The 24,551-nt window shown below is 38.8% G+C and overlaps 2 protein-coding genes across 2 annotated transcripts in view; one reads left to right on the top strand and one right to left on the bottom strand.

Annotated features, from left to right (window-relative positions):
- LOC132858895 (uncharacterized) overlaps positions 1-24,551 on the bottom strand; it is a 338,173-nt gene that overhangs the window by 275,028 nt on the left and 38,594 nt on the right. The gene's annotated exons all lie outside the window — the stretch shown is intronic.
- The window catches only part of LOC132858821 (NACHT, LRR and PYD domains-containing protein 12-like), a 301,006-nt gene continuing 295,125 nt past the window's right edge, over positions 18,671-24,551 (top strand). The window contains exons 1-4 of the mRNA XM_060889313.1: positions 18,671-18,860; positions 23,786-23,899; positions 24,129-24,245; positions 24,356-24,472. Of these exons, the coding sequence (XP_060745296.1) occupies positions 23,847-23,899; positions 24,129-24,245; positions 24,356-24,472 (287 nt within the window). The 5' untranslated portion in view covers positions 18,671-18,860; positions 23,786-23,846. The remainder of the gene's footprint in view (positions 18,861-23,785; positions 23,900-24,128; positions 24,246-24,355; positions 24,473-24,551) is intronic.

Here is a 24,551-nt window from a genome sequence, read left to right as displayed (position 1 = left end):
ACAGTAATCCTTTCCTGATAAATCATTGTCTGTTAAGTTAGATTATGGTAGATTCATCTGAATATTTTATTTCATTGTATTACTGATTGAATATTATCATTGATTTGAACATACGCATTATTTCAAAACAGGAAGATTTAGTAAACAAATAAATATATAAAAAAATAATGGATTCCCCGAGGACATTTACTCATCCTCAAAATAGCCACTAGTGAAAGCTTCCTCTCACCATCTTTCTCTCTCTCTCTCTCTCTCTCTCTCTCTCTCTCTCTCTCTCTCTCTCTCTCTCTCTCTCTCTCTCTCTCTCTCTCTCTCTCTCTCTCTCTCTCTCTCTCTCTCTCTCTACACCCTCCACCCTCCACCCTCCACCACACACAGGTCCTATTTCCCATAATGTACTGTACTATAGTGTACTGGATGACAGGGCAGCCTCCAGAAGTTAGCCAATATGTGCTTTTCATGGCCTTATGCACCTCCGCTGCCCTGGTGGCTCAGTCTCTGGGGCTACTCATTGGAGCTGCTTCCACCTCGCTGCAGACGTGTAATTACATCAAATATACAAAAGCCATTCTGATTCTTCAAAAGTACTTTTTAAGTTCACTGTTTTTTTTTTGTAGGTGGCTACATTCGTAGGGCCAGTGACAGCCATTGCAGTCTTGCTTTTCTATGGCTTCTTTGACACCATCCCAAAATACCTACAGTGGAGCTCCTATGTGTCTTATGTCAGGTCAGTAGCAGCCGTCATACTGTAATTATAATGTAATTATAATGTAATTATATCTCATGCTGTAGCAGAACTAATCCAAAAAGCTCCATTTAGTATTTTTAGACATGTTGGCCTGCTAACTTACACTAAATCCACATGTTTGGATTCAATAAAAAAATAAATTATTTAATGTAGACCTTAAAATAACTTTACAGTCCTGCAACTGCAGCCACAGATCCAAAAACTCTGCTTCAATTATTAAAGGTTTTTATTAACTAATGTAAATATTTTTTAATAACTAATGCCTCACTTGGGGCTACAGGTGTCACGATGCAGGACAAAGGTGAGTGAGGATCCAAGTGCAGTTTTAAACGTTTTAATAAACCAAGTTTAAAAATTGATAACAGACAGGAAAAACTAGGTAACACACAGAGCTAACGGGAAACAGGAACACAAACATATAGACAACGACTAGCAACAGGGAACTGAGCAAACAGAGTATATATAACTGACAGGAACCAATGACAAAGCAGAGACAATCAGAGACAAAGACAACACACCTGAAGGAAAGATGGAGTTCAATTAATGTCCGTAGTAACCAATGAGTGGGCGGAGCAAACAATTAACCACAGGGAAAGACAGCAGACATAATATACCCCCCCCCCCCCCTACGAGCGGCTTCCAGACGCTCACAAGGCCGCAGAAAACCAGTCCAGGAGGGCGGAGCGAAGGCACAACAGGGTGGAAGGGCGGGTCGAGTTCGTTTAGTGGTTAGGCTGACCGGGCAGGTGGCCAGGGCGGAGCTGGCGGAGCAGGAGGCCAGGGCGGAGCCGGCAGAGCAGGAGGCCAGGGCGGAGCCGGCAGAGCAGGCGGCCAAGGTGGAGCTGAAGGCCAGGGCCGGGCCAGCAGAGCAGGAGGCCAGGGCGGAGCCGGCGGAGCAGGAGGCCAGGGTGGAGCCGGCGGAGCAGGAGGCCAAAGCAGGACAGAAGACCAGGGTGGTGCCACAGGCCGAGCCAGAGACCACAGCGTAGTTGGCGGCCTGGGTGGTGCTGCAGGCCGAGCCGGAGACCATAACGGCGTTGGCGGCCAGGGTGGTGCTGCAGGTGGAGACAGAGACCCGAGCAGAGCTGGAAGCCAGGGTGGTGCCACAGGTCGAGCCAGAGACCATAGCAGAGTTGGCGGCCAGGGTGGTGCTGGAGGTGCTCTGAACCTATAAGTAGGGACAGGAGAGGGAGAGACTGACAGAGACAGGGAGACAAAACTAGGGACTGACAGAGCAGATAGGCAGAACAGTTCGGTACCAAGCCCTTCAGGCAGGACAGAGAGTCTACGGGGCTTGGGCGCAACCATACTCGCTGGTTCCGTCGACCCGGTCGGTTCCGTCGACCCGGTCGGTTCCATCGACCCGGTCGGTTCGGCTGGTTCTGTCGACCCGGTCGGTTCGGTTGGCTCCGTCAGCCCGGTAGGTCCGGCTGGTTCTGTCCACCCGGTCGGTCCGGTCGGTTCCGGTCGGTTCGGGTGCTTTGGTGGGTTCGGGTGCGTCGGCGGGTTCGGGTGCTTCGGCGGGTTCGGGTGCGTCGGCGGGTTTGGGTGCGTCGCCGGGTTCGGGTGCTTCAGGTGCCTCAGGTGCTCCAGCCGATGCCGTAGGGATGCTGGCCGCCCGAACCGACACCATCAGGGTGTCCGCCAGGTTGGCGATCAGCCGGTTCACACGGACCTCGACCGAGCTTTCCGGTCTGGCATCCATGTGGACAGGCTCGGTCACGGGCGTACACAGGCCTGGGTTGGGCCGAGGTACTGTAGGGGTTTCGGGCGTGCGTGGCTGGCCTGGCTCTGTAGCCGACGGACCCAGATGCCTACCGACCCCCCCCAAAAATATTTAGGACCGATGTCCGTCTCTGCCCTGCTCACGCTCAGAGAGGATCCGCCCAAGAGCAGCGCTAGGTTGACGAGGTCTGTAAAGGGCCCCATCTCTCGGCCCAATTGCATTAGATAGCGCAACCCGTCCTCCAATCCATGCCGGAACATGTCCTTAAGGGCTCTCTCCCCAAAGTCTACCTGATTGCACAGGTCCAGGAACACCTCCACATATTCCTCAAGTGGGGAATCCCCCTGACATAAACAGAGCAAAATTTCTGCTGGATCCATTTGGCTAGTCGTTCTGTCACGATGCAGGACAAAGGTAAGTGAGGATCCAAGTGCAGTTTTAAACGTTTTAATAAACCAAGTCAAGAAACAGATAACAGACAGGAAAAACTAGGCAACACACAGAGCTAACGGGAAACAGGAACACAAACATATAGACAACGACTAGCAACAGGGAAGTGAGCAAACAGAGTATATACAGTATAACTGACAGGAACCAATGACAAAGCAGAGACAATCAGAGACAAAGACAACACGCCTGAAGGAGAGACAGCAGACAGAAACAGGGCAGAAACACAGACAGACTCATTACAACAGGATGCCAAATGTCTAAGTTTAATTATCTTTTCTTTCTGACTTTATTTGACCATTTGAGGCCATACTGATACTGTAAATTTAGATGGCATCTGATGTCAAATAAAAGTTTCAGTGAAAATATTACATGTAAATATAAATAGAAATAAAGATTCCACGTTGTGGAATCAAACCTGTGCAATGTCTTCATTCACTCAAACTAATTTTTTTAATTTTTTATATTTTTATTTACTTATTTATTTATTTATTTTTGATTAATTTGTATTTAGTTTAATTTTTATATGATACTGATGTGTTGTGCTAGAGCCCGGATGTGTAAATGTAACTCACATGGTGACTTCGGAATCAAATACATATAAGAATTCATGTTACTTACTGTATGAATTATTTCCAGACTTATATACTTTATACTTTTTTTTATAATTTTTACTATGTAGCCTGTTTGGATTTTTTGTTATTTTAACCATATTCAAATCAGAGTATCCTTTCATTTTTATAAGTAAATTGGATATACTAATGCAAGTTGTATAAAATAAATCAATAGGAGAGAAACAGTAATGAGACCCCATCACTATTACTGCACTGAGTTCTGTTGAAGTGACATATATTACTTACTTTAAAGTGGTAATTGCTCTTGTCCTAGAACAATCTCTACAATGCACAATTACGTTTGCCTTTTTTCATCACATAGTGTTGATTGAATGTGGACAGGTCTGAATTAAAATAATGCTTCAGAAATGGGATCGCTCCCTAAATGGATATAATACTGTAGAAACCTGGTATCTGTAAAATCAGTACTTATTATTGTACTGGGTCCAGTCAACTAACAGTTTACTCTATTCCCTGTTCTTTAGTGTTAATGTGCAGGGCTGAAGAGACAGAAGTAAGTAAGTAAGTAGAAACCTAGTAAGAGATTAAAGATTACGGTGTTAAATGTCTCTGTAGAATAGAGAGTTGGGTAAAACCCGATTCAAATATCAATAGTATTGTTCTGTACCTAGTGCGTGAATATCTTGTACGACAATATATTGTGATATTTCTTGGTGATTGTCTGCCATTTCTATATGACAACATTGTATTTCATGTCCAGAAATCTCATTCACATACGTCTAAAAACAGGTTCATAACAAGAGATGCCTTCATGGCAAATCATCTCACATGTCTGCACACATACATTGTCAATATTCAGTCATTATACCATTATACAACATATATCCCTGTTCTTCACTACAACATCAGATCAGTCGCCTTTTTCTTTTTTTCCTTTATTTTTTTTTTATTTTGCAGATGCAGTGTGCATGCCATGAAAACAGTATACAGTGTCTTTAAAAAAAAGTCTCTTCAGTCAGAAAAAGATATGCTGCTGACAATTGCAATACTGAAAAAAAAGAACTGTATTTTGATTTTGTAGGTGAGAGCCATTCTGCTTTGGGATGGTTTGCATAGCTGATTGTAAAAACAGCATGGACAGAAAAGAAAAGAAGATTTCTCACATTTGTTTTGTCATTGCTTTCCTAACTAAACATGTGGTCGTATTGAAAATTTGAAATGGATTTATAAAAAAATCCATGTGAATCAAAAAAATGTGAATCAAACTCACAACCTTCTGATTGGTAGTCCAGCACATTAACCACTAGGTTACCACATCCCCAGTCATTCTGTAATGTCTGCAGATGATCACCACTGTTGCTGGGATCAACCCAAATTTGCGCAGCTGGGTCGATCTCCCACATTTAACAAGTCAGACCCACTTGCAGGATTTGATGCATGCACTTCTTTTATTTAACAAACAAAACTACACAACTTACATGTAACATAACGAAAGCAAATCATAACTGACATGGAAACAGAACCTGGTTAGTACATCATCTGGCCTTACAGCTTACGCAACATTACATCAAATATTGACTGACAATTATTATGAAAACAAGACAGATATACAAATAAAGCAGCACATTAAGGGAAACAAGCAACAGGTGAGAACACATTAGGAAAGAAATGGCGTGGCACCGCCCAACTAATAGTCTAGCAAGGAACTACATTGGCAATGTGAAGCACTGCAGAAAGTTGTATCTATGCCAGCTATTTACCTGGGTGACAAGTAGGTCTACTGCAAGTGGCATGTGTTCAGTTTGGGCCTTTTTACACCTGGTCACTTCATGTGTTTTCTCTGATCCGATAGCTATCTGATTTGTTAAAACTGTTCCATTTACATTAGGCCACATAAATGCATCTTGGCGAATCGCATACCAATCCGATCTTTCTACTCCCACCCAAAATGCAAATATATTTTACCTCATTTCCGGGGTAATGGAACGCGCTTTGGTGTATGCAGTTGCTACAAAAACAGCATTTACTATTTGCTGCATTTTTGCTGGTGGCAGCAGTGCATTTTAAGACACAACGAGACACCTGGGTGAAAGATAGCGCTGACGTATGTGGCTTGAACAACCACATTCATTTACACCTGTCCAGTTTCATCTGAAATGCGTCCCAGACCACCTCCTGAAGTGGTTTGAGCGATCGGATTTATATCCGTCTCGAAACCGTTTCGGAGGGCATTTAGACCTTGTCTTTTTACGATCAAATAGCTATCCAATCACAGAAAACTCATCAAGTGACCAGGTGTAAAAACCCCCTTTGATAGCTCTGGAACAAAATTCTCTCTCCTCAGTGCTTCCTGCTTTAAAGATGCTACTGTTATTTCAAAGCAGTTCTTTTTTTAAAGCACATTTAATGACACCATAAATATTTCAATATTATATCTTAATCAAACAACTGGAAAAAACAGTTGCATAGCAATCTATTCTCATATTATTCACAAAAGGGCATATATGTAGAGGAAAGTTTTATGGTAAAAAAAAAAAAATCTATGTTAAGATTGTGCCCTGCGATGGGTTGGCACTCCATCCAGGGTGTATCCTGCCTTGATGCCCGATGACACCTAAGATAGGCACAGGCTCCCCGTGACCCGAGGTAGTTCGGATAAGCGGTAGAAAATTAATGAATGAATGAATGTTAAGATTGTATTCTAGTAGCTTTTTTTTGCTACATTTTTTGCTAATACTCTTTGTATCAGTGTTCAGAACAAAAACAGCAATAAGGGATAATTACTGTTGCAATAAGGGAGGTTTGGCGAATCACTGCTTCTAGATTGCATTACACAGCTCCAAACGCTCTACGGAGAAGCACAGGCACGCGCAGCGTGTACGCACAGTCAGAGCTGGAGGCGTTTATTTATAACGTTAATCGCGGAAAGTCGCAAAGATGGCAACCAAAAGCAGTGAAATGTCACTATTCTTATTACCAGAGTTGATTGTACAAACAAAATATTAATGCAAACAATCCATTCAATACTAAATAAAAATAACATTTATTGATTTGGTCTTTGTCTTGTGAATATTTTTTTTTTATTAATGACTGCATTCATTGGACAAACTGTTTGTAGAGAATGGACACATACATGAACTGATTTCATTCAAGACTGGCATCATTACATCATGTATAAAATTTTGGTGTCCACTTTAGCCATTTAATAATACCATAACTTTTGGCTTACTATGTAGTCATATAATATAATATACAACTCTTCTTGTTTTAAATTCTCACTGAGGGCTAAACCCCTAAAGATGAAATCCTAGAACCGCCCCTGCTCTTATGCCCACCGAAAATCACTGAAATTTTACTTTTTACTTTTACTTCAAATACTTAAGTACATTAAATATCAGAAAATTACTTTGGATACTTAAGTACAGTATATATCAGATACTTTGACTTTTACTTGAGTAATATTCTAAAAGGTAACTTTCACTTCTACCAAAGTCTTTTTCTAGTACGATACTTGTACTTTTACTCAAGTATTGCTTTCTAGTACTTTATACAACACTGCTGGTCAGTAAGATTAATCCTTGCCAGAATTAGGAATCAGGATTTAAAGCAATAGTTGGCTATTAAAATTGTATATAAACTGCATTACCTATTTACCACAAACTGCTTTGAATTGTTGAATAGTCTTTTAGACGTAGTACATAGCATTGTTACACACCTTACCTAAACGTAGTAGCAGCTGTCTTTAGGAAAAATTATTTTCCATCTCAACATTTTTTGGTGTTATTCGGATAGAATGTTTTGGTGTTATTCGGCCCAAAAACTGAAGGCAGAACTATTCATTAGAAGATATTTTGGCATTCTGTTTGTTAACTTATTATTCAGTTGATTTATGAAATTGTTTAAGACCACAGAGATTCTCAGAGAGAATTTTTCTGAGTTTACATGTATTGAATATTTATATATAGTCTGCATCCAGATAGCCATTTGGTGAATAAATTAAGTTCTTATTGTTTCCTTTGTAGGAGTGTTTGTGGATGTATGTATCACTCAGAATCAGAAGCAGAAAGAGATTTATTGCCAGGCATGTTTTCGCATGCGAGGAATTTGTTTTAGTGACAGAAGCTCCACAGTGTATGACATATGACATATTCTATATAGGCAAAATTGTATGTACACATGTACAGGTTGAAATGTGCAACTGGAATATACATATACAAATATAGGCAATTTGTATGTACAGATGTGCAAGTGTGAAAATGTGCAATTGAAGCATACAATATACACTCACTGGCCACTTTATTCGGTACACCTTACTAGTACCGGTGTGGTCTTCTGCTGCTGTAGCCCATCCGCCTCAAGGTTCGACGTGTTGTGCATTCAGAGATGCTCTTCTGCATACCTCGGTTGTAACGAGTGGTTATTTGAGTTACTGTTGCCTTTCTATCAGCTCGAACCAGTCTGGCCATACCAGTCTTGCCTTTCTATCAGCTCGAACCTCCTCTGACCTCTGGCATCAACAAGGCATTTGCGCCCACAGAACTGCCGCTCACTGGATATTTTCTCTTTTTCCGACCATTCTCTGTAAACCCTAGAGATGGTTGTGCGTGAAAATCCCAGTAGATCAGCAGTTTCTGAAATACTCAGACCAGCCCGTCTGGCACCAACAACCATGCCACGTTCAAAGTCACTTAAATCACCTTTCTTCCCCATTCTGATGCTCGGTTTGAACTGCAGCAGATCGTCTTGACCATGTCTACATGCCTAAATGCATTGAGTTGCTGCCATGTGATTGGCTGATTAGAAATTTGCGTTAACGAGCAGTTGGACAGGTGTACCTAATAAAGTGGCAGGTGAGTGTATACAATTTGTATGTACAAGTGTGCAATTGTGAAATGTACAATTGAAGTAAACAGTATAGACAATTTGTATGTACAGATGTGCAAGTATGAAATGTGCAATTGAAGTAAACATAGTACAAGAGAGTTTGGCTCTCAACGAAGGTGGTCGCATTTTCTCTCCCTCTTCTCCTCTTTACTTTCCCTGCTTTGCTTCTCTTGTCTCATCTATTGTCTTATACATTGAGAGACTCTCTCTGCACTGCTCTCCAAACTAAAAATATCATGGATTTGATAAACTGGTCTCTCAACGCAATTGACACCATCTTCTCGACGAGAAGATTGGGTTCGGGGGAACCTGACTGTCCTGCCAGAATGTTCGCAGCTGGCTATACGATGGACGCATGGGAGAAGTGGCGAGTCGTGTGTCTGGTGCCTCTTTCCGTGGAGGACATTGAAGATATCTACCTATTCGGAACCGTGATAACAGGAGTTCTGCTGATTGGATTAGGCATTGCCCTGGGTTTTCGAGAGAATCAGAAAACGGTAACAGCTGTCCACCTCCCAAGGCTGCCCGTCATGATTGATGCAGTGGGCAGAGCGGTCAGCACTGAGGCTGGGACTAATAACCGCAATATGGATAACATCACAGAGAAGTTCACGGCTTTGGAAAGGAAAATGGATCGATTTGGAGACCAGAATGGACTAAGATAGTAGTCGTGTAAATTGGAATGCGTCTACTCGCCCCAAGTACAAACAATCCTGATCTTATCTGCTTTCGGCTCCCCTCAATAAGCACTGGCCTCGACCAAGTCCGCTGTGGGAACAACAACTCCCTTGGAAGAGCACTGCAGCGAGACTCTCTTGCTTTCCTTCCCCCACTTCCACAGACACCTGCTAATTGTTGACTCTCTCTGGGACCTAATCAAGGTTGTCTCCATGGCAATTTGCTGTGTATCGCTATGACAATCTTGCGGACTGAGGCACCAAGATTTGATGCCAGGAGCAGTGATCTCCAGGCCTACAATTTTACATACACACACACACACACACACACACACACACACACGCACATATACAAAAGATATGCGTTCACACCCCACCCCCATCCCATGCCTTCGCCGCTTTGTACCGCCAGTCTGACAAGCGGGTCTGAGACCAGCGCAGAGAATGGCAGCAGGCCCGGATGGCTGCTTGCCTGTGCTGTATTACTTCCACCCCCCAGCTCCCCTCCCCTGTTGCAAGTCATGTGTTTTTCATGGCATACTGATTATGTGCTTATGTTGCTGAGGTGTTTTTTCCTGTTCCCACAATGTACTCCCCATAGGAGCATAGTCTGGGTTTTTTTTCTCCTCTCTTCCGTCATGTTATGCTGTATTTCTTTCCAATACCCTGTCTTCCTGTCCTGTCCCTCCCTTGTCATATTGTATGTATTGTATGTATGGACAGGTTGATGGCTAATTTCACGGTACCTGTGACCAGTGACAATAAAGGCTACTACTACTACTACAAATGTGCAGGTGTGAAATGTGCAATGAAGTGTTGTGTGTTCCATGTGTGTTAAGTGTTCATCAGATGGATTGCCTGAGGGAAGAAACTGTTCCTATGTCTGGTCGTTCTGGTGCTCAGTGTCGACCAGATGGCAACAGTTCAAAGAGGGAGTGTGCTGGATGTGAGGGGTCTAGAGTGATTGTCTTTGCCCTTTTGCTCACTCTGGAGAAGTACAGATCTTGGAGAGTGGGGAGTGTTGTGCCAATGGTTCAGTCAGCAGTCCGAACTACCCTCTGTAGTCTTCTGAGGTCACATTTGGTAGCTGAGCTGAACCAAACAGTAATTGAAGTGCAGAGAATGGATTCAATAATGTCAGTGTAGAACTGTTTCAGAAGATCCTGTGGCAGGTTGAACTTCCTCAGCTGGCGAAGGAAGTACAACCTCTGCTGGGCCTTTTTCACAATGGAGTCTATGTGAATGTCCCACTTCAGGTCCTGGGAGATTGTGGTTCCCAGGAATCTAAATGACTCCACTGCTGTGACAATGCTGTCCATGATGGTGAGTGAGGGGAGAGCAGGGGGGTTTCTCCTGAAGTCCACTATCATCTCCACTGTCTTGAGCATGATCAGCTCCAGGTTGTTAAGGCTACACCAGACAGCCAGCCGTTCAACCTCCAGTCTGTAAGCAGATTCGTCACCGTCCTGGATGAGGCCGATCCGTGTGGTGTCATCTGCAAACTTCAGGAGCTTGACAGAGGGGTCATTTGAGGTGCAGTCATTTGTGTACAGGGAGGAGAGCAGTGGGGAGAGGACACAGCCGTGGACACAGCCCTTGAGTTTTCCCAGTCGCACTAGCTGCTGCCTGTCTGTCAGAAAACTGGTGATCCACTGACAGACAGAGGAGGGCTCGGAGAGCTGGGTTAATTTGGGCTGGAGGAGTGATGGGATGATGGTGTTAAAGGCAGAGCTGAAGTCCACAAACAGGATCCTCACAGTCCCTGGTCTGTCCAGATGCTGCAGAACATAATGCAGTCCCATCACTGATTCTAAGAGCCTTAGCATATACTGTATCTGAGGCATGCACACTTTATGTCACAGAACCAAAATCCACGAGGGTAGAGTTTGACCTGATCCAGCTTTTCCTATCTGGGTAAATTTACCCACATATCCATGGGATGGAGATAACTGTGATGTGTTTCAGGATGGATAACTGTTCTTCAGAGGATCACTGTTGAAAGTTTTGAGTTCATAAATGATGTATACAAAACAAGAACATGTTACATTTGTCCAAAAACAGGTATTTTGAGCACATAGTGGCTGACAAGCACAAAAGTATCCTGTAAACTATATCACAGAGCAAACTGCTTACTGAATTACACATGGTTGATCAACCCTACATCTCAAAAACTACCACGCTGTCAGCACATATATACCACATGTAAGGAATTCTCATCTGCCGCATGGGACAGGATAACCTCTCTTTCATCTGCTCTTGGTGCAGGATAAACTAAATTCAGCCTCTCGAACCTCTGCTCGATTTTCGTTCTCCACAAGTGCCTGGGCATGTCTCGATGAAACACACCGAGTCAAAGTCTTTCAAAGAGAAATTCCAAAGTTTATTAGGTAAAACAGGAATATATAGTCGTGCAAGAAGAGGGAGGCTGTAGTGTGTGTTGGTATGTGTGTGCATCTGTGTTCATCTGTCACCCCAATAAAGTCAGCTCTTATCAGGCACGTGCACCCACACTCCCCTTAGTTCCCATGGCTTATAACACATACAGTAGAATGTTTATGGCAGAGGTGTTTTATGGCAGGACCATTTGTTGTAGGACTGCTTATGGTAGGGACATTTGTTCCTGTTGGGGAGATTGTGTGTGTGTGTGTAAGAAAGAGAAAGAATGTGTACAGTAGGTGTGTGTGGGGGGGAGTGTGTGTGTGTGAAAGAAAGAACAATATTCTGCAATATTATCAGAAAAGATTGTTTTATACAATTATTCTCACACCACATCTGATTGTGCTAATTAAATGAGTCATTTTATCATTTTTAAGGCAACCTGTTATAAATGTGTTCAGCTTGTGAACTGCTTTTAAAAATGAAAACTGGCAGCAGCTTTGTTACAGCTTGGGATGGACTTCTGTGTATGTGGACTATCTACCAGGCATGTGCCAGTGTAAATTTGTATTATAGAAACAATACATTTCAATCAGATTATAGATTTCAACAGTGCTTTAATATAATACAGTAATATATACCACTGCAGAGAGACTTGTAGCCCAGCAGCAACAACTCAAGAAAGACATGAGTTGTTGCTGCTGGGCTACAAGTCTCTCTGCATCCTCTACATCCTCCTATACAAATAAATGCTGTCCCAGACCAGTATATTTCTGTCTGCTCACCTTCCAGCAATCCTGGTCTACACTAATATACAGTACATTAGAAGCTCAGACATCTGCACTGACATAATTTGAAATATTAATTGATTAATTAGATACCTTAACATCAAATATCTTTCCACTCCCTTGGTCTTTGTCCATTGTTATCATTTCTGTTGTCATTCCCGTTGATGTCGTTTTGTTCACCTCCACAACTGGAATTAAAATGGACATTAAAGTGGACATCCCAAAGGATGAGCCCACAAGCAGCAAAAGTAAAACTGATCAGGAGAGCATGAAGGTGTGATAAAAGAAATTATTTGTCGTTCTCTATCCAAATTTACTCAGCTTATTATTTCTGCCACTCTCTGCCATCCGAATAGCTAATCCTTCCTTCCTGTCAGTCTGTACCCAAATGTGGTAATATATCGATCAGAAAGATCAAGTAAGGTGCTGTGAGATTAGAGTAAGAAAGTAAGACAGTAAGAAATAGAGCATGACTAAGAGCCAATTAAGATACATTAAACTCTGTAAGCCTACTAATCTTTATCTACTCACGTTGGGGAATAGATATAATGAGAGAATACAACTGTAATGTATATAATCAGCTAAATATAAAAATAGCCACATTTAAGCTTACTACAAAAAAAAATAACCTTATTTGACCTCTAAATACTAGTCAACAGTTAGTGTGTGTGTTTCATGACAAGAAGAAGTAAAGGATAGAAAGGATTATCTGTCACATGGGCTAATAAAAACATCCATGTGTTCTCTAAACCATTTGTGTATTTCTTTTTTACTTCCTGATCTTGGAAATATGAGTCAAAAAAGGGATCTCCATTGGCTTTGTGTAGCTGTCCACATTTAAAACAGTGATATTTGGAAAAGGTCAAGGCCATTAAAACCAACAAAACCCTGTTCCTTTCCATCATAGACAGCATTTTTCTTTTCATCTTCTTCAGCAGTTTGTGCTTTAGTAGCTGCTCTGTGGCTTCAGTCCAGACTGGTTAGCCTTCATTCCCCACACATTCTGTCATCTTCATTGGTCCACTTTTGGACGATTCTTCATATAATAACATCACCACACGAAACCCCTTAGAAGAAATGCACCAGGTTCACCTATATGCTAGGATCACACCAAATATTGATCTGATTTAATTTCTTTTTTTACTGCTAGCATTGCTATATACTGTACATTTCATTAAACAGATTTTCTTTACATGGGCTGTCTATTTGCAACGGCTGGTGTTTTAGGAAGTGCCTTATGAATCTAGACTCTGCATTAGCATAATAATCTTTTACAAGTAGACAAAAAAAACTACTGTTCTGGATAAAATCATTTATGAAATTAAAAACAAAAACAAAACAAATATATATGTGTGTGTGTGTGTGTGTGTGTGTGTGTTCGTAATGCAGCCAGAAAACACACTTGTAAACTAGAGATCTGCATAAAAAATAATGCCAGTTTTCACAAAATTTTACACCAGAAAAAGAGAATAACCTCTTAACCACCAAACTATACTTAGCTTTCTGCTGCTCTGCATTTCATTAGCTACAAAGAAGATCACAGAATAAAACCCAAAGTATTCAAATTCCCAACTACACCATATTATAATGTCTCAGTCTTGGGTGGTAACTGATATTTAGTCTCACTTCTACTTCCATTCGAGGGAGATTTTTACAGAAGTAAGAAGAATTTGGTTGGACAATCAGAATGCAAAAAGGTAATAAAATCAAGATCTTCCTGTTAAGCTAATAAAATGATTGCAGGAATAGAAATGTAAAGAATGACTTTTGCTTCAATGCCTTAAACTCAACTCCTTGTCCTTTCTTTAATTAGGCAAGTTTCTACAGAATACATTCTTTCAGAGTCCGTTTTCTGACACACAGAACTTAAGACTGTAGTAAACGAAATCCATAATCCATGTGTAGGTGGTAAACAGAAACAGGCTTTTAAACCATCATAACTGTTAATGCTTTTTTTTTTTTTAAGTAAGGAACTGGAATTTTCTTCTTGCTCCTATGCATTCTCTTCGCTTGCTGCTAGACATCATGGAAGAGTTGAACCAAATGATACCGAATTCCAAAAGCAATCACGCTCCCAATGACCTGTGTGAAAGAATAAGAATTCTTGTGAGACAAGAGCACAACCATGAATCCTTCTTAAAACACAATGTATTGTACACAATGGAACAATCAGAAAACCATTTAGAAAAATAGCAGTCACTTAATAAACTTGATTATTTTCTAATAACAGCACTTCCCCATGTGTTTTATTCCTCTGATTAAACAGTTTGTCAAAAAACAGCTTGTCAAATTATTAAAGAACGGGAAAGTACAAATTCCTCTGCCATAAAGACTCTCCTGTGGTAGAAAAGCTTACGGACTGTCAATCCGGACAAATACAATCTGACTGCAAATTCTAGAAAGTACACATCATATTGAATTTACCTTAAGACCTTGCAAACCAATTCAAATATTTGTTTCCTTTTTACCAGATCTACATCCTCCCGCTCAAAAAGTTCATTTGGATTGATTGAGGTGTGCACATTTTGGCTCTTTAATCTGATTGAGCAATCAGTTTCCCAGGGTGAAGACAAAAAGTACCTACTGACAGTCTGACTCATTCTATAGATGTTAAATAAACATCTCCTAAGCCAGATTGTAAGTGCAAAACCTGTAAATTACTTATAATAATTATTACAAAGTTATATGACAAAATATATGACATGAAATGTTACATTGAATCGTATAATTGCCCAATGATGAGTGAGATTTAAGTTATAAATATAGGCCTCACAACAAAACCATATATATCCACCTTATTGGGCGAAATCAAATGAAAGTGTTCCCACATTTCAGATCTTTTTGCAACAGGCTCCATTGACAACTCACAACAATAAGCTCTCCTAAACTTGCTATACAGTAATAGATTCCATGTAATACTCCAATACAACACACGAGGGCGTGCCGCGTGTTGCACACGATTTTAAACCTTTGAATCAGATAACGAAGATGTCACGTGGGTGTGTGAAACGGAGCTTCGGACGTCATTGGTCACGTGATTTTGCCAGAACGAATCAAGCTTCCATACAAAGCTTCAATGAAAATCGGTTAATTTTTTTGACACGCCTCGGAGCTTCGGTGTCACTGGTAACATCACTAGCTTTCACCAGCAGAGGTCCTCATCGAGCTCTGATTTGAAAAGCTTTGAGTAATGAATCTTTTTCCGAAACAATTGGGTTGAAAGCTTCACTGCTTCAAGAAAGCTTCACTTCACCATCACTACCTGTGTCTCTTCATAAACACAAAACAAACTGCACAAAATGGCGTTAATCAGAATAGAAAATTGAACCATGTGCGTTCTATCTGTGCATGTGCAGATATAGCTCCATCTGCTGATCAACGTGCAGTGCTGCAGAAGCAGCACAACTTTATTTTATTCATTTAACATAAGTGAATTGTGAAAATTTGAAAATTAATTTTTATAATTTTGTCAAAACAAATATTCTAATTTTAATGCACAAACTTAAGATAATTATATAATTAAAATTTATTTACATTCTCTGAACCAACAACAGCCTTGATTCATTTTTTTTGAGTGTACTTATAAAGAATTTAATTATTGATGCTGGTGAAAAAATGGCAAAGTGGTACTAATATAAAAAAGAAATTGAAGAAATGTCTTTGACAATGAAACATATGAAAATAGTTTGTTTTTTTCCTCTGCTCTGCTTAGTGACATATGAGGGAGCATAATAGTTCTTATCCCAAACAATACTGCATATCTAATTTTCCGTAAACCTACATCTAAGCTCAGAAATGTCTTGAAAACTATGAAATATTGAGTGAAACAGATGTAGCAGTTCCTGTAGGTAAGATACATTTTGATGTCTGTTTACACAGTCAGAGAATATTCTAATAGAATCAAAAGAATATCACAAGGAACAGAGAGATGTATAAAGCTTCTAGATTGTGAGGATTGAATCCCATCTCATAACAGAACTCCAGTTCACTCTAGCTAAACAAACAGAGACCTACAGTGTATTAGTCTGTAGGTAATAAGAAACTGAGAATCTAGCTGAGCGTAAGGTGACTTGAGCCAGCCCCCCCAATACATTCTAATATATTTTATTGCTACCCATGAAAAAAAATGAAGAAATATCTTGTAAACTATGTAAAACTTGGTGGAACATATGAAAGCCCCATATGTAGCCCCACCTCCACCTTAAACACCTCTGTCTGACCTACAGCACATCTCACTGGTGTTATACTGTACTCCTTTTATTCATATCCTGAACTTATCTGACGTACTTCTCTGCCACTCCTGACATCCTCATACAGTACCATAGCTCCTCTCTCAGCACCTTGTCACACACTTTCTCTAAATCCACAAAGACAAAGTGCATCTCCCTCTGACCATCTCTGTACTTCTCCATTAACATTCTCAAATCAAAAATTGCATCAGTAGTGCTCTTTCTGGGCATGAAGCCATACTGCTGCTCACAAATATCCACTTCCTTTCTTAGCCTTTCCTCACAACCCACAGCCTGTCTCAGCTTCTGTCTGAATTCCTCACAACACTGCCTGTCTCAGCTTCTGTCTGAATTCCTCACAACATTCCTCCTTGTTCAACTTCCACCACTTGGTCTTCTTTTCTATCTTTCCTCTGCTCTTCTTCCTGACCATCCTACACTATCTGATACTGTCTGGCTACACTCTCTCCTACCACCATGTTGCAGTGACTAATCTCTCTCAGATTGCCTTGTCTATATTGAATGTAGTCTACCTGCATACTTCTACCTCCACTCTTATATGTAACACTATCTTCTTCTTGAAATAATTGTTAACTACAGCCATTTCCATCTGCAAAGTCAACTACCATCTGTCCTTCTAGGTTTCTTTTTTAACGCAAAACCTCCCCCACCAACATGCCTGTTGAAGTCTGCTCCAATCACTACTCTCTCTCCCATCTGGTAAAACTCTCTTTTGGGCTTCAAAATGCGCCACACATTCTCTATTGGAGACAGGTCGGGACTGCAGGCTAGCCAGTCAAGTACCTGTATCCTCTTCCTCCGCAGCCAAGACTTTGTATCTGTGTGCAGAATGTGGTTTTGCATTATCTTGTTGAAATATGCATGGACGTCTTTGGAAAAGATATCTTCTTGATGGCAGCATATTGTGCTCCAAAATCTCTATGTACTTTTCAGCATTAATGGTGCCATCACAGAAGTGCAAGTTACCTTTGCCAAGGGCACTGACACAACCTCATACCATGACAGACCCTGGCTTTTGGACTTGTTGTTGGTAAGGATCTGGATAATCCTTTTCTTCTTTGGTCCGGATCACACGGCGTCCATTTCTCCCCAAAAATACCTGAAATACTGATTCGTCTGACCACAGTACACGTTTCTACTGTGTGACGGTCCATCCCCGATGCCTCTGAGCCCAGAGAAGTCGACGGCGCTTCTGGACACTGTTATCATAGGGCTTTCTTTTGGCACAGTACAGTTTTAACTGCCATTTGTGGATGTAACTACGTATTGTGGCACTTGACAAAGGTTTGCCAAAATAGTCCTGAGCCCATGTGGTGATATCGCTTATAGATGAATGATGATTCTTGATTCAGTGTCGCTTGAGGGATCGGAGATCACGGTTGTTCAGCTTAGGCTTGCGCCCTTGTCCTTTACGCAGTGAAATTCCTCCACATTCCTTGAAGGACTAGACTTATTGACTAAAATTTTGTAAAGCACTTTGTGATTTTATCTGTGAAAGGTGCTATATAAATAAACTTTACTTACTTACTTACTTACTTACTTACTTACTTACTTACTTACAATCACCTGTTGACATCACCTGTTTCAAATCACATCATTATTTAACCAATTTTGTCTGATTACTGGCCCTAAGTTGCTCCTGTCCCAACCTTTTTTTGGAATGTGTTGCAGGTCTGAATGACAGAAAAGGATGTATATTTACAAATGAAATTAAGCTGACCAGACAAAACATGAAATATTTTGTGTTCACATTGTCTGCAATGAAATCCATGTAAAATTTAGAAATCACTACTTTCTTTTTTATTTGTGTTTTTCATACTGTCCCAACTTTTTCTGATTTGGGGTTGTATTTGCTGATCCTTTTTATACTACTTAAAATGTCCAGATTCAGAAATGATATTAAACAAGATATTTTTCTTGTTTAATACAATTTAATGCAGAAAAAATAAATACAATTAGCAATAATTTGAATTAAAATTTTAAATATTTATAGTGAAGGTAAAAACCTTTTCTACATATATTTACAGTTTAAGAACTGCATATTCCTGTAGCATCGACTGTAACTATACCTAAACACAGATACAGTAGATGTGTTAATAATGAAACAAAACTAGAGATGAAAGTTCAAACTGGCATAACATTAACCACTGACATAAACTTGAGTCATTTGTAAAGACAACAGTGAGACTATGTGACAAGGTGTGAACCATTGACCTCTCATGTGTTGTATCTGCCACTTATTTTCTCATGAGAAAATAGGACTTTAAGAAGACCATTATGTTGGTTAGTTTACCATTTCTGTTGGTAATCAGGGCATTGTGTAAGATGTGTTCAGATTTTTCTTCTACTGACACATATAGTGAAAAAGGACTCCTCTGGTCTGAACAAGGTAAGAAAGTTGAAGGAGAACTGATTTGAGACTCAAATTGATTGTATCGGAAAAAAATCTTAACTTTGTTAAAGATGACAAATGATCAAACTGAAACATTATAACTGACTTTTTAATAGTTTTAGTCTTTATTTCTTAGGATTACAAAATACAAAATAGTTCCAGAGCACAAATGAAAAAAAAGCACTTAAAACATTCTATGTTGCATGAATTAATGCATCAATGAGCATGAAAAATAAAAATGGTTTGTTTTCTGAATTGTAAAGTATCTGCAAAGTAAGCATTAAAAAGACTAATGTTTACTACAATTAAATCTGATAGTTGTAATATTATATATTATAAATTTTATATATTATAAAATATAAAAAATATCATGTAAATAAAAGAAAATAATAATATTTATTAAATTATTTATATAATAAATAATTTCTATATTAACATTTAAACAGTTATACACCATTGTTGGACATATCTAAAATAATAATAATAATAATAATAATAATAATAATAATAATAATAATAATAATAATAATAATAATAATAATAATATATTTACTAGCAACACATTGTGCGTTAAATTTTTCAGTAGATATTTTGTGTTGAATTCATATCAGTATGTTTATGAAAGAACTTCTCATCGAACTACTCATCGTTAGTTTTTCAGTTCCCTTCGAATCACCAAAGGAGCCGACTCAAAGAGTCGACTCATCCCGAAACAACACATGACTCTTAATATATATTTTTCAAAAGTAAAAGTAGGCCTCTCTCTATGTCTCGACTCCATTTTAGGAAGCGTTCAGGCAAGTTAAACATCTTTAATGCGGCAGAAATGGTGACAATAATGTCTCAGAACAAGGACTTTACTAAAGGTGAGTTATAGTATTGAGTAAAATCATCTTTATTTGAGTCTGGTTTCAAATTCCAGGAAGGAAAAACAACAAAAAATATCATCAGGAATCACAAGTACTAACTAACTAAATAAATAAATAAATAAATAAATAAATGTAACCTTTTTTGTAAAAAACAAATTAAACCGCAAATGAAGTAAAACAAGAGTCTTTTTTTTCTGAAACCTGTTGCTGATAAAATGAGTGTTAAATAATATAGAGTGATAAATAAAAAAACTGAACAAAGCAGGACACTACTGAACACAGGCACATGCAGCTTCCTTCACGTGTTTGTTTTTGGGGGTTTTCTCCTTCAGTCTCCTCTTTACCAGGTGAAATCAGCTGGCGTAAGGCCTGGATAACAATGTTTGGTTTCCAGACCATGCATTAAAGATAAAGAGATTAACTAAGAGCTAATTTACTCTAGCTAACATTTAATAGAGTCATTGAGCTTTGCTTAGTTAATTAGATTGATTCTTCTTAGATTAGTTTATAAATAACTATTTGGACACAAATTGAAGTAAAATTTAAATTTTAACTCAGCAGTGAAATGCTTTTTAAGACTGACTGCATTATAAAATAGTGTCAGATAAAAAAGTCCAAAGTGCTAAATAAATAAATAAGTAAATAAAATAAAATAAAATAAAAATTAACTATAGCATTGCACTGTTAATGCTGAATTCCTGTATAAAAACACTAATAGTTAAAAAAAAAACATTTTCTAAAAATAACCACTAGATATTGGGCATCATGGGGGACGAGTCTGAGGAGCGATGGCTTCACAGTGACGTCGGGTGGATCCGGTGTTTTGTCTGGGCATGGGGTGCATGTTGGGCTGGCTAGACCCGGGGGTTCTATGACTACTTTAACGGTGGGCACTTCACGTGTCCCCGTAGTGATGCAGAATGTAAACAGGAACCAGCTAAATCTAGGGATTGCAAAGAACAGGAAATGTGAGGTGTTTCAGACTGTCAATCATTCACGAACAGTGTGGGACCCTAAGGCTAAACCAAAGGGCCTTTTAGGTGGTCATCTAAACATTAGAAGCATAATGTCTAAAAGTGAGCAAATACAGCATTTGTTAATGGATTCAAACCTGGACTTTTTATGCTATCTGAAACCTGGCTCAATCAAAATGCTCCATTAGCCGTGGAGACCCTCATTCTATGTTAAATTACAGACCTATCAGCATTTTGCCTACTGTGTCTAAGATTGCAGAGAAACTGATAGCAAAACAAATTATTAACCATCTAAATACCACACCCTATGCTCTCCACCCTATGCAGTTTGGCTTTAGAGCCAATTATTCAACCGAAACTGCTACTTGCTTCTTTACCGAAAATATTAGAGCGTTGTTGGATCGAGGTGGGGTGGTTGGAGCTGTGTTCCTGGATCTTAAGAAGGCTTTCGACACTGTCAATCATAAAGTCTTGCTGACAAAATTATGCAGTTTTAATTTTTCCTCAAATGCTATTAAATGGATCGATTCTTACCTCACTGCCTGTTCCCAACATGTCAGAGTCCAGTCATTTAAATCAGCAGCTCTCAGTCTATCTACTGGTCTTCCTCAAGGATCAATTTTAGGACCTTTGTTGTTCTCACTTTATATAAATGACCTACCATCTGTCTGTTCAGATGTTTCTGTGCAAATGTATGCTGATGACACTGTAGTCTATGTTCATGTAGTAATATTGCTCAGGTAGCTGCGAAAATCACTAACTCTATGGTTAATATTACAGATTGGCTGAAACATTCTTGCCTGCAGTTAAATACATCAAAAACAGTAGCAATGTTTTTCACCAAGTCCAACAATAAGTTCAGTGTTGAGCCAGATGTTTTTGTGTCAGGGGAAAGGCTACAGATTGTGTCAGAGTACAAATATTGGGGGATTTTAATTGATTCAAAGTTGTCTTTTAAATCGCATGTAAAAAAGGTCTGTAATATAATTAAATTCAACCTCAGTAACTTCAGACACATTCGCCATCAATTCGCCATGCACTTTATGATTTTTTCACATATCTCTTACTGTTTGCCGTTTGGTCACAGGCTAGTGTTACAACTCTGAAACCACTTCAATCACTTTACAAACGAACTGTAAAAATTCTGGATAAAAAATCAAACATTTCTCATTATTGTCCAATATTACAAAAATATAGATTACTCAGCTGGGAAAACATGGTAAAATTCTCAAATCTATGTCTTGTTTATAAAATTATTCATGGTTTATCATCCCCTCCCCTCCATCAGTTTGTCAACATCTGAACAGCTGATCATTGTAGAACCAGAGGTGCAGTGAGGGGAGATTGCATCATTCCCTTTAGGAAAAGTGTATTTGGCCAAACCGCTTTTTCTGTTCGAGCTGCTACTTGGTGGAACCTTACCCCATAAACATCAGAAACCTGAACACATATAGTACATTTAAGATCCAGTTAAAGAAGTGGTTCGTTATTAACCAGAGCTGTCAACATTAGCTTAGTTTTTGACCTGCTCGTGTTGCCCCCTGATGGTTTTTTGTTTATTGTGTGTGTGTTCATGTTGTTTGATTGCTGGTGTCTTGTGTTTCTAATTTACATCATAGCTAATACTTACAGTAGTACTTTTATTAAATGTATTGTAGCTTTATTGTTATTTCAATATGTACTTTTATTTACTTTTATCTTTTTTAGGGTGACTATTACCATCTGTCTAGGGACTACAGGTGAAAAATAGCCATCTGGCTAACTCTGGCATATTGACAGAAATGTTTATTAATATGCATTGTCCCTGTAATAAATAAATAAATAAACAAACAAATAAATATCATTCTGTGTAGGGTCTCTTTAGGTTGTTACTCCCTTCTTGGAGTTTTTTTGGTTATAAAATAAAACAAAAATAGTTAGAAGAATTATCTTAATACCTAAATAGTGATATTAGGGTAAACATACCTGTTAAGCTCACCAAATCTCCTTCAAGATATTCTGTTTAGTTTAGTTCATTATTAAAAATTATGTTAAATAAAATATTAATCTCTCAGACAATAATATGTAACTTTATTTCAAAAGAATAAAGTATTTAAATGAAGACACAATTCATTAAATAAAAAAGGTGCTTAATGGGTACATTTCTGTTCCCTTTAAGCACACACCTATTAAAATTAAGATCACAACACATTATAGCAAAAAAAAACCTTGCTTATTTTAAACCTTTTGAGGTTTGTTAAAGTTTTATTTGGAGATTGTCAATAGTAAAAACTAAATCACTACAGTCAAGCCACACGCTGATAAAATTGATCAATTATCCAGTCAATCAATTATTCAGATCAATTATTCAGTCATAGTGAAGTGCCAAACATATTGCATCACAAATTGATAATAAACTAACCCTATTATACTAATTAAACATTTCATTTATCTGATTTTCCCAATAACCATAAGAACAAACTTAATTATAAAGGCCTATTAATTAAGTAACATATTATGTACATTTATTTATATTCTATTAGTCACTTTTTGTAGAGATTCTCAATCACTTGGTAGTTCTTCATGTAGAAGGACCCTGCACCTTCTAGTTCTGCCTCACACAGGCAGGGTATCTTCAGTTTTCTCTCTCACAGGCAGGGTTGCTGCCCTCTGAAGCACATGCCTGCATGGGAATTATGTCTTTTATGTTGAGAAATTTGGATCCATGGATTGTTTCCACATTCAACACAATCTGGGACATGGAAGCTAAACGTAAAATACACACTGTGAGTGTGTGTGTGAGAGAGTCTCACTCTTTACCTCGTGTGAGATTTCACACGAACGTGTTCACATGATCCACTGGTTATACAACAGAATTACCATAATCATCAACTCCTGTTTACAACACTTATTCACTGGATAATACAAGGTGCACATTGAGTTCAACCATTTTAACTCTGCAACATTTCTAGTGCGATAAACAACTCACTCACTGTGTTACATAAACTAATAATTTCTTTTAATTAAATCTATGAAGCCATTTTTAAGGAAAAAGATTCATGTACTAATTTAATTGCACATTTGTTTGTGTGTTTTCTAGGAGTGTGATCCATTCTATCAGAATAGATCAGACTCTTCAGTACTCTTCAGTATATTTAAAGATGGAGACTCCTGATCTGGACACAGATAATGTTTCTACACCATCAAACAACTGGTAATCTACAACATCCTTGTGTTCTAGTCATTAAATATTCACATCTAAATTATTATTAGGAAATATGAAATGATTTAACCAAATGTTTTACTATTACAGTATATAACTATACACATCTAACAGTCACTAAAAATAAAGATTAAAAGTAAAAGTAAAAATGTATTGTTTAATGTAAGTAAAATAAAGAGTTTATATAAATGATTAAAGGACTGTGTATAATGTTGTACAGTAAACTCAAGAAAAAGAGATCAGAATCACCAACACTCAGCTGTATCTCCATAAAGAGTGACTGGTCTATGGATTCTCCTGTGAGGTTTAAAGATGGAGACTCATCACTTCTACAAAGGTAACATCTCCTCACTGTTAATGTCACTGCTAAAGTCAGACATAAATGGAGGTTTACTGTAAGTAAAATAAAGAGTGTATGACTAAAGGACTGTGTATAATGTTGTACAGTAAACTCCAGAGAAAGAGATCAGAATCACCAACACACAGCTGTATCTCCATGAAGAGTGACTGGTCTATGAATCATCCTCCTGTGTTTAAAGATGGAGACTCATCACTTCTACACAGGTAATGTCTCCTCACTGTTATTGTCACTGCTAAAGTCACACTTAAAGGGAAATTTAACTAGATAAACAGGATGTCAAAC

The sequence above is a fragment of the Tachysurus vachellii genome, chromosome 16 (assembly GCF_030014155.1).
Source record: "Tachysurus vachellii isolate PV-2020 chromosome 16, HZAU_Pvac_v1, whole genome shotgun sequence".
Classification (NCBI taxonomy): domain Eukaryota; kingdom Metazoa; phylum Chordata; class Actinopteri; order Siluriformes; family Bagridae; genus Tachysurus; species Tachysurus vachellii.
This window is presented reverse-complemented; position numbering and strand designations above follow the sequence as displayed.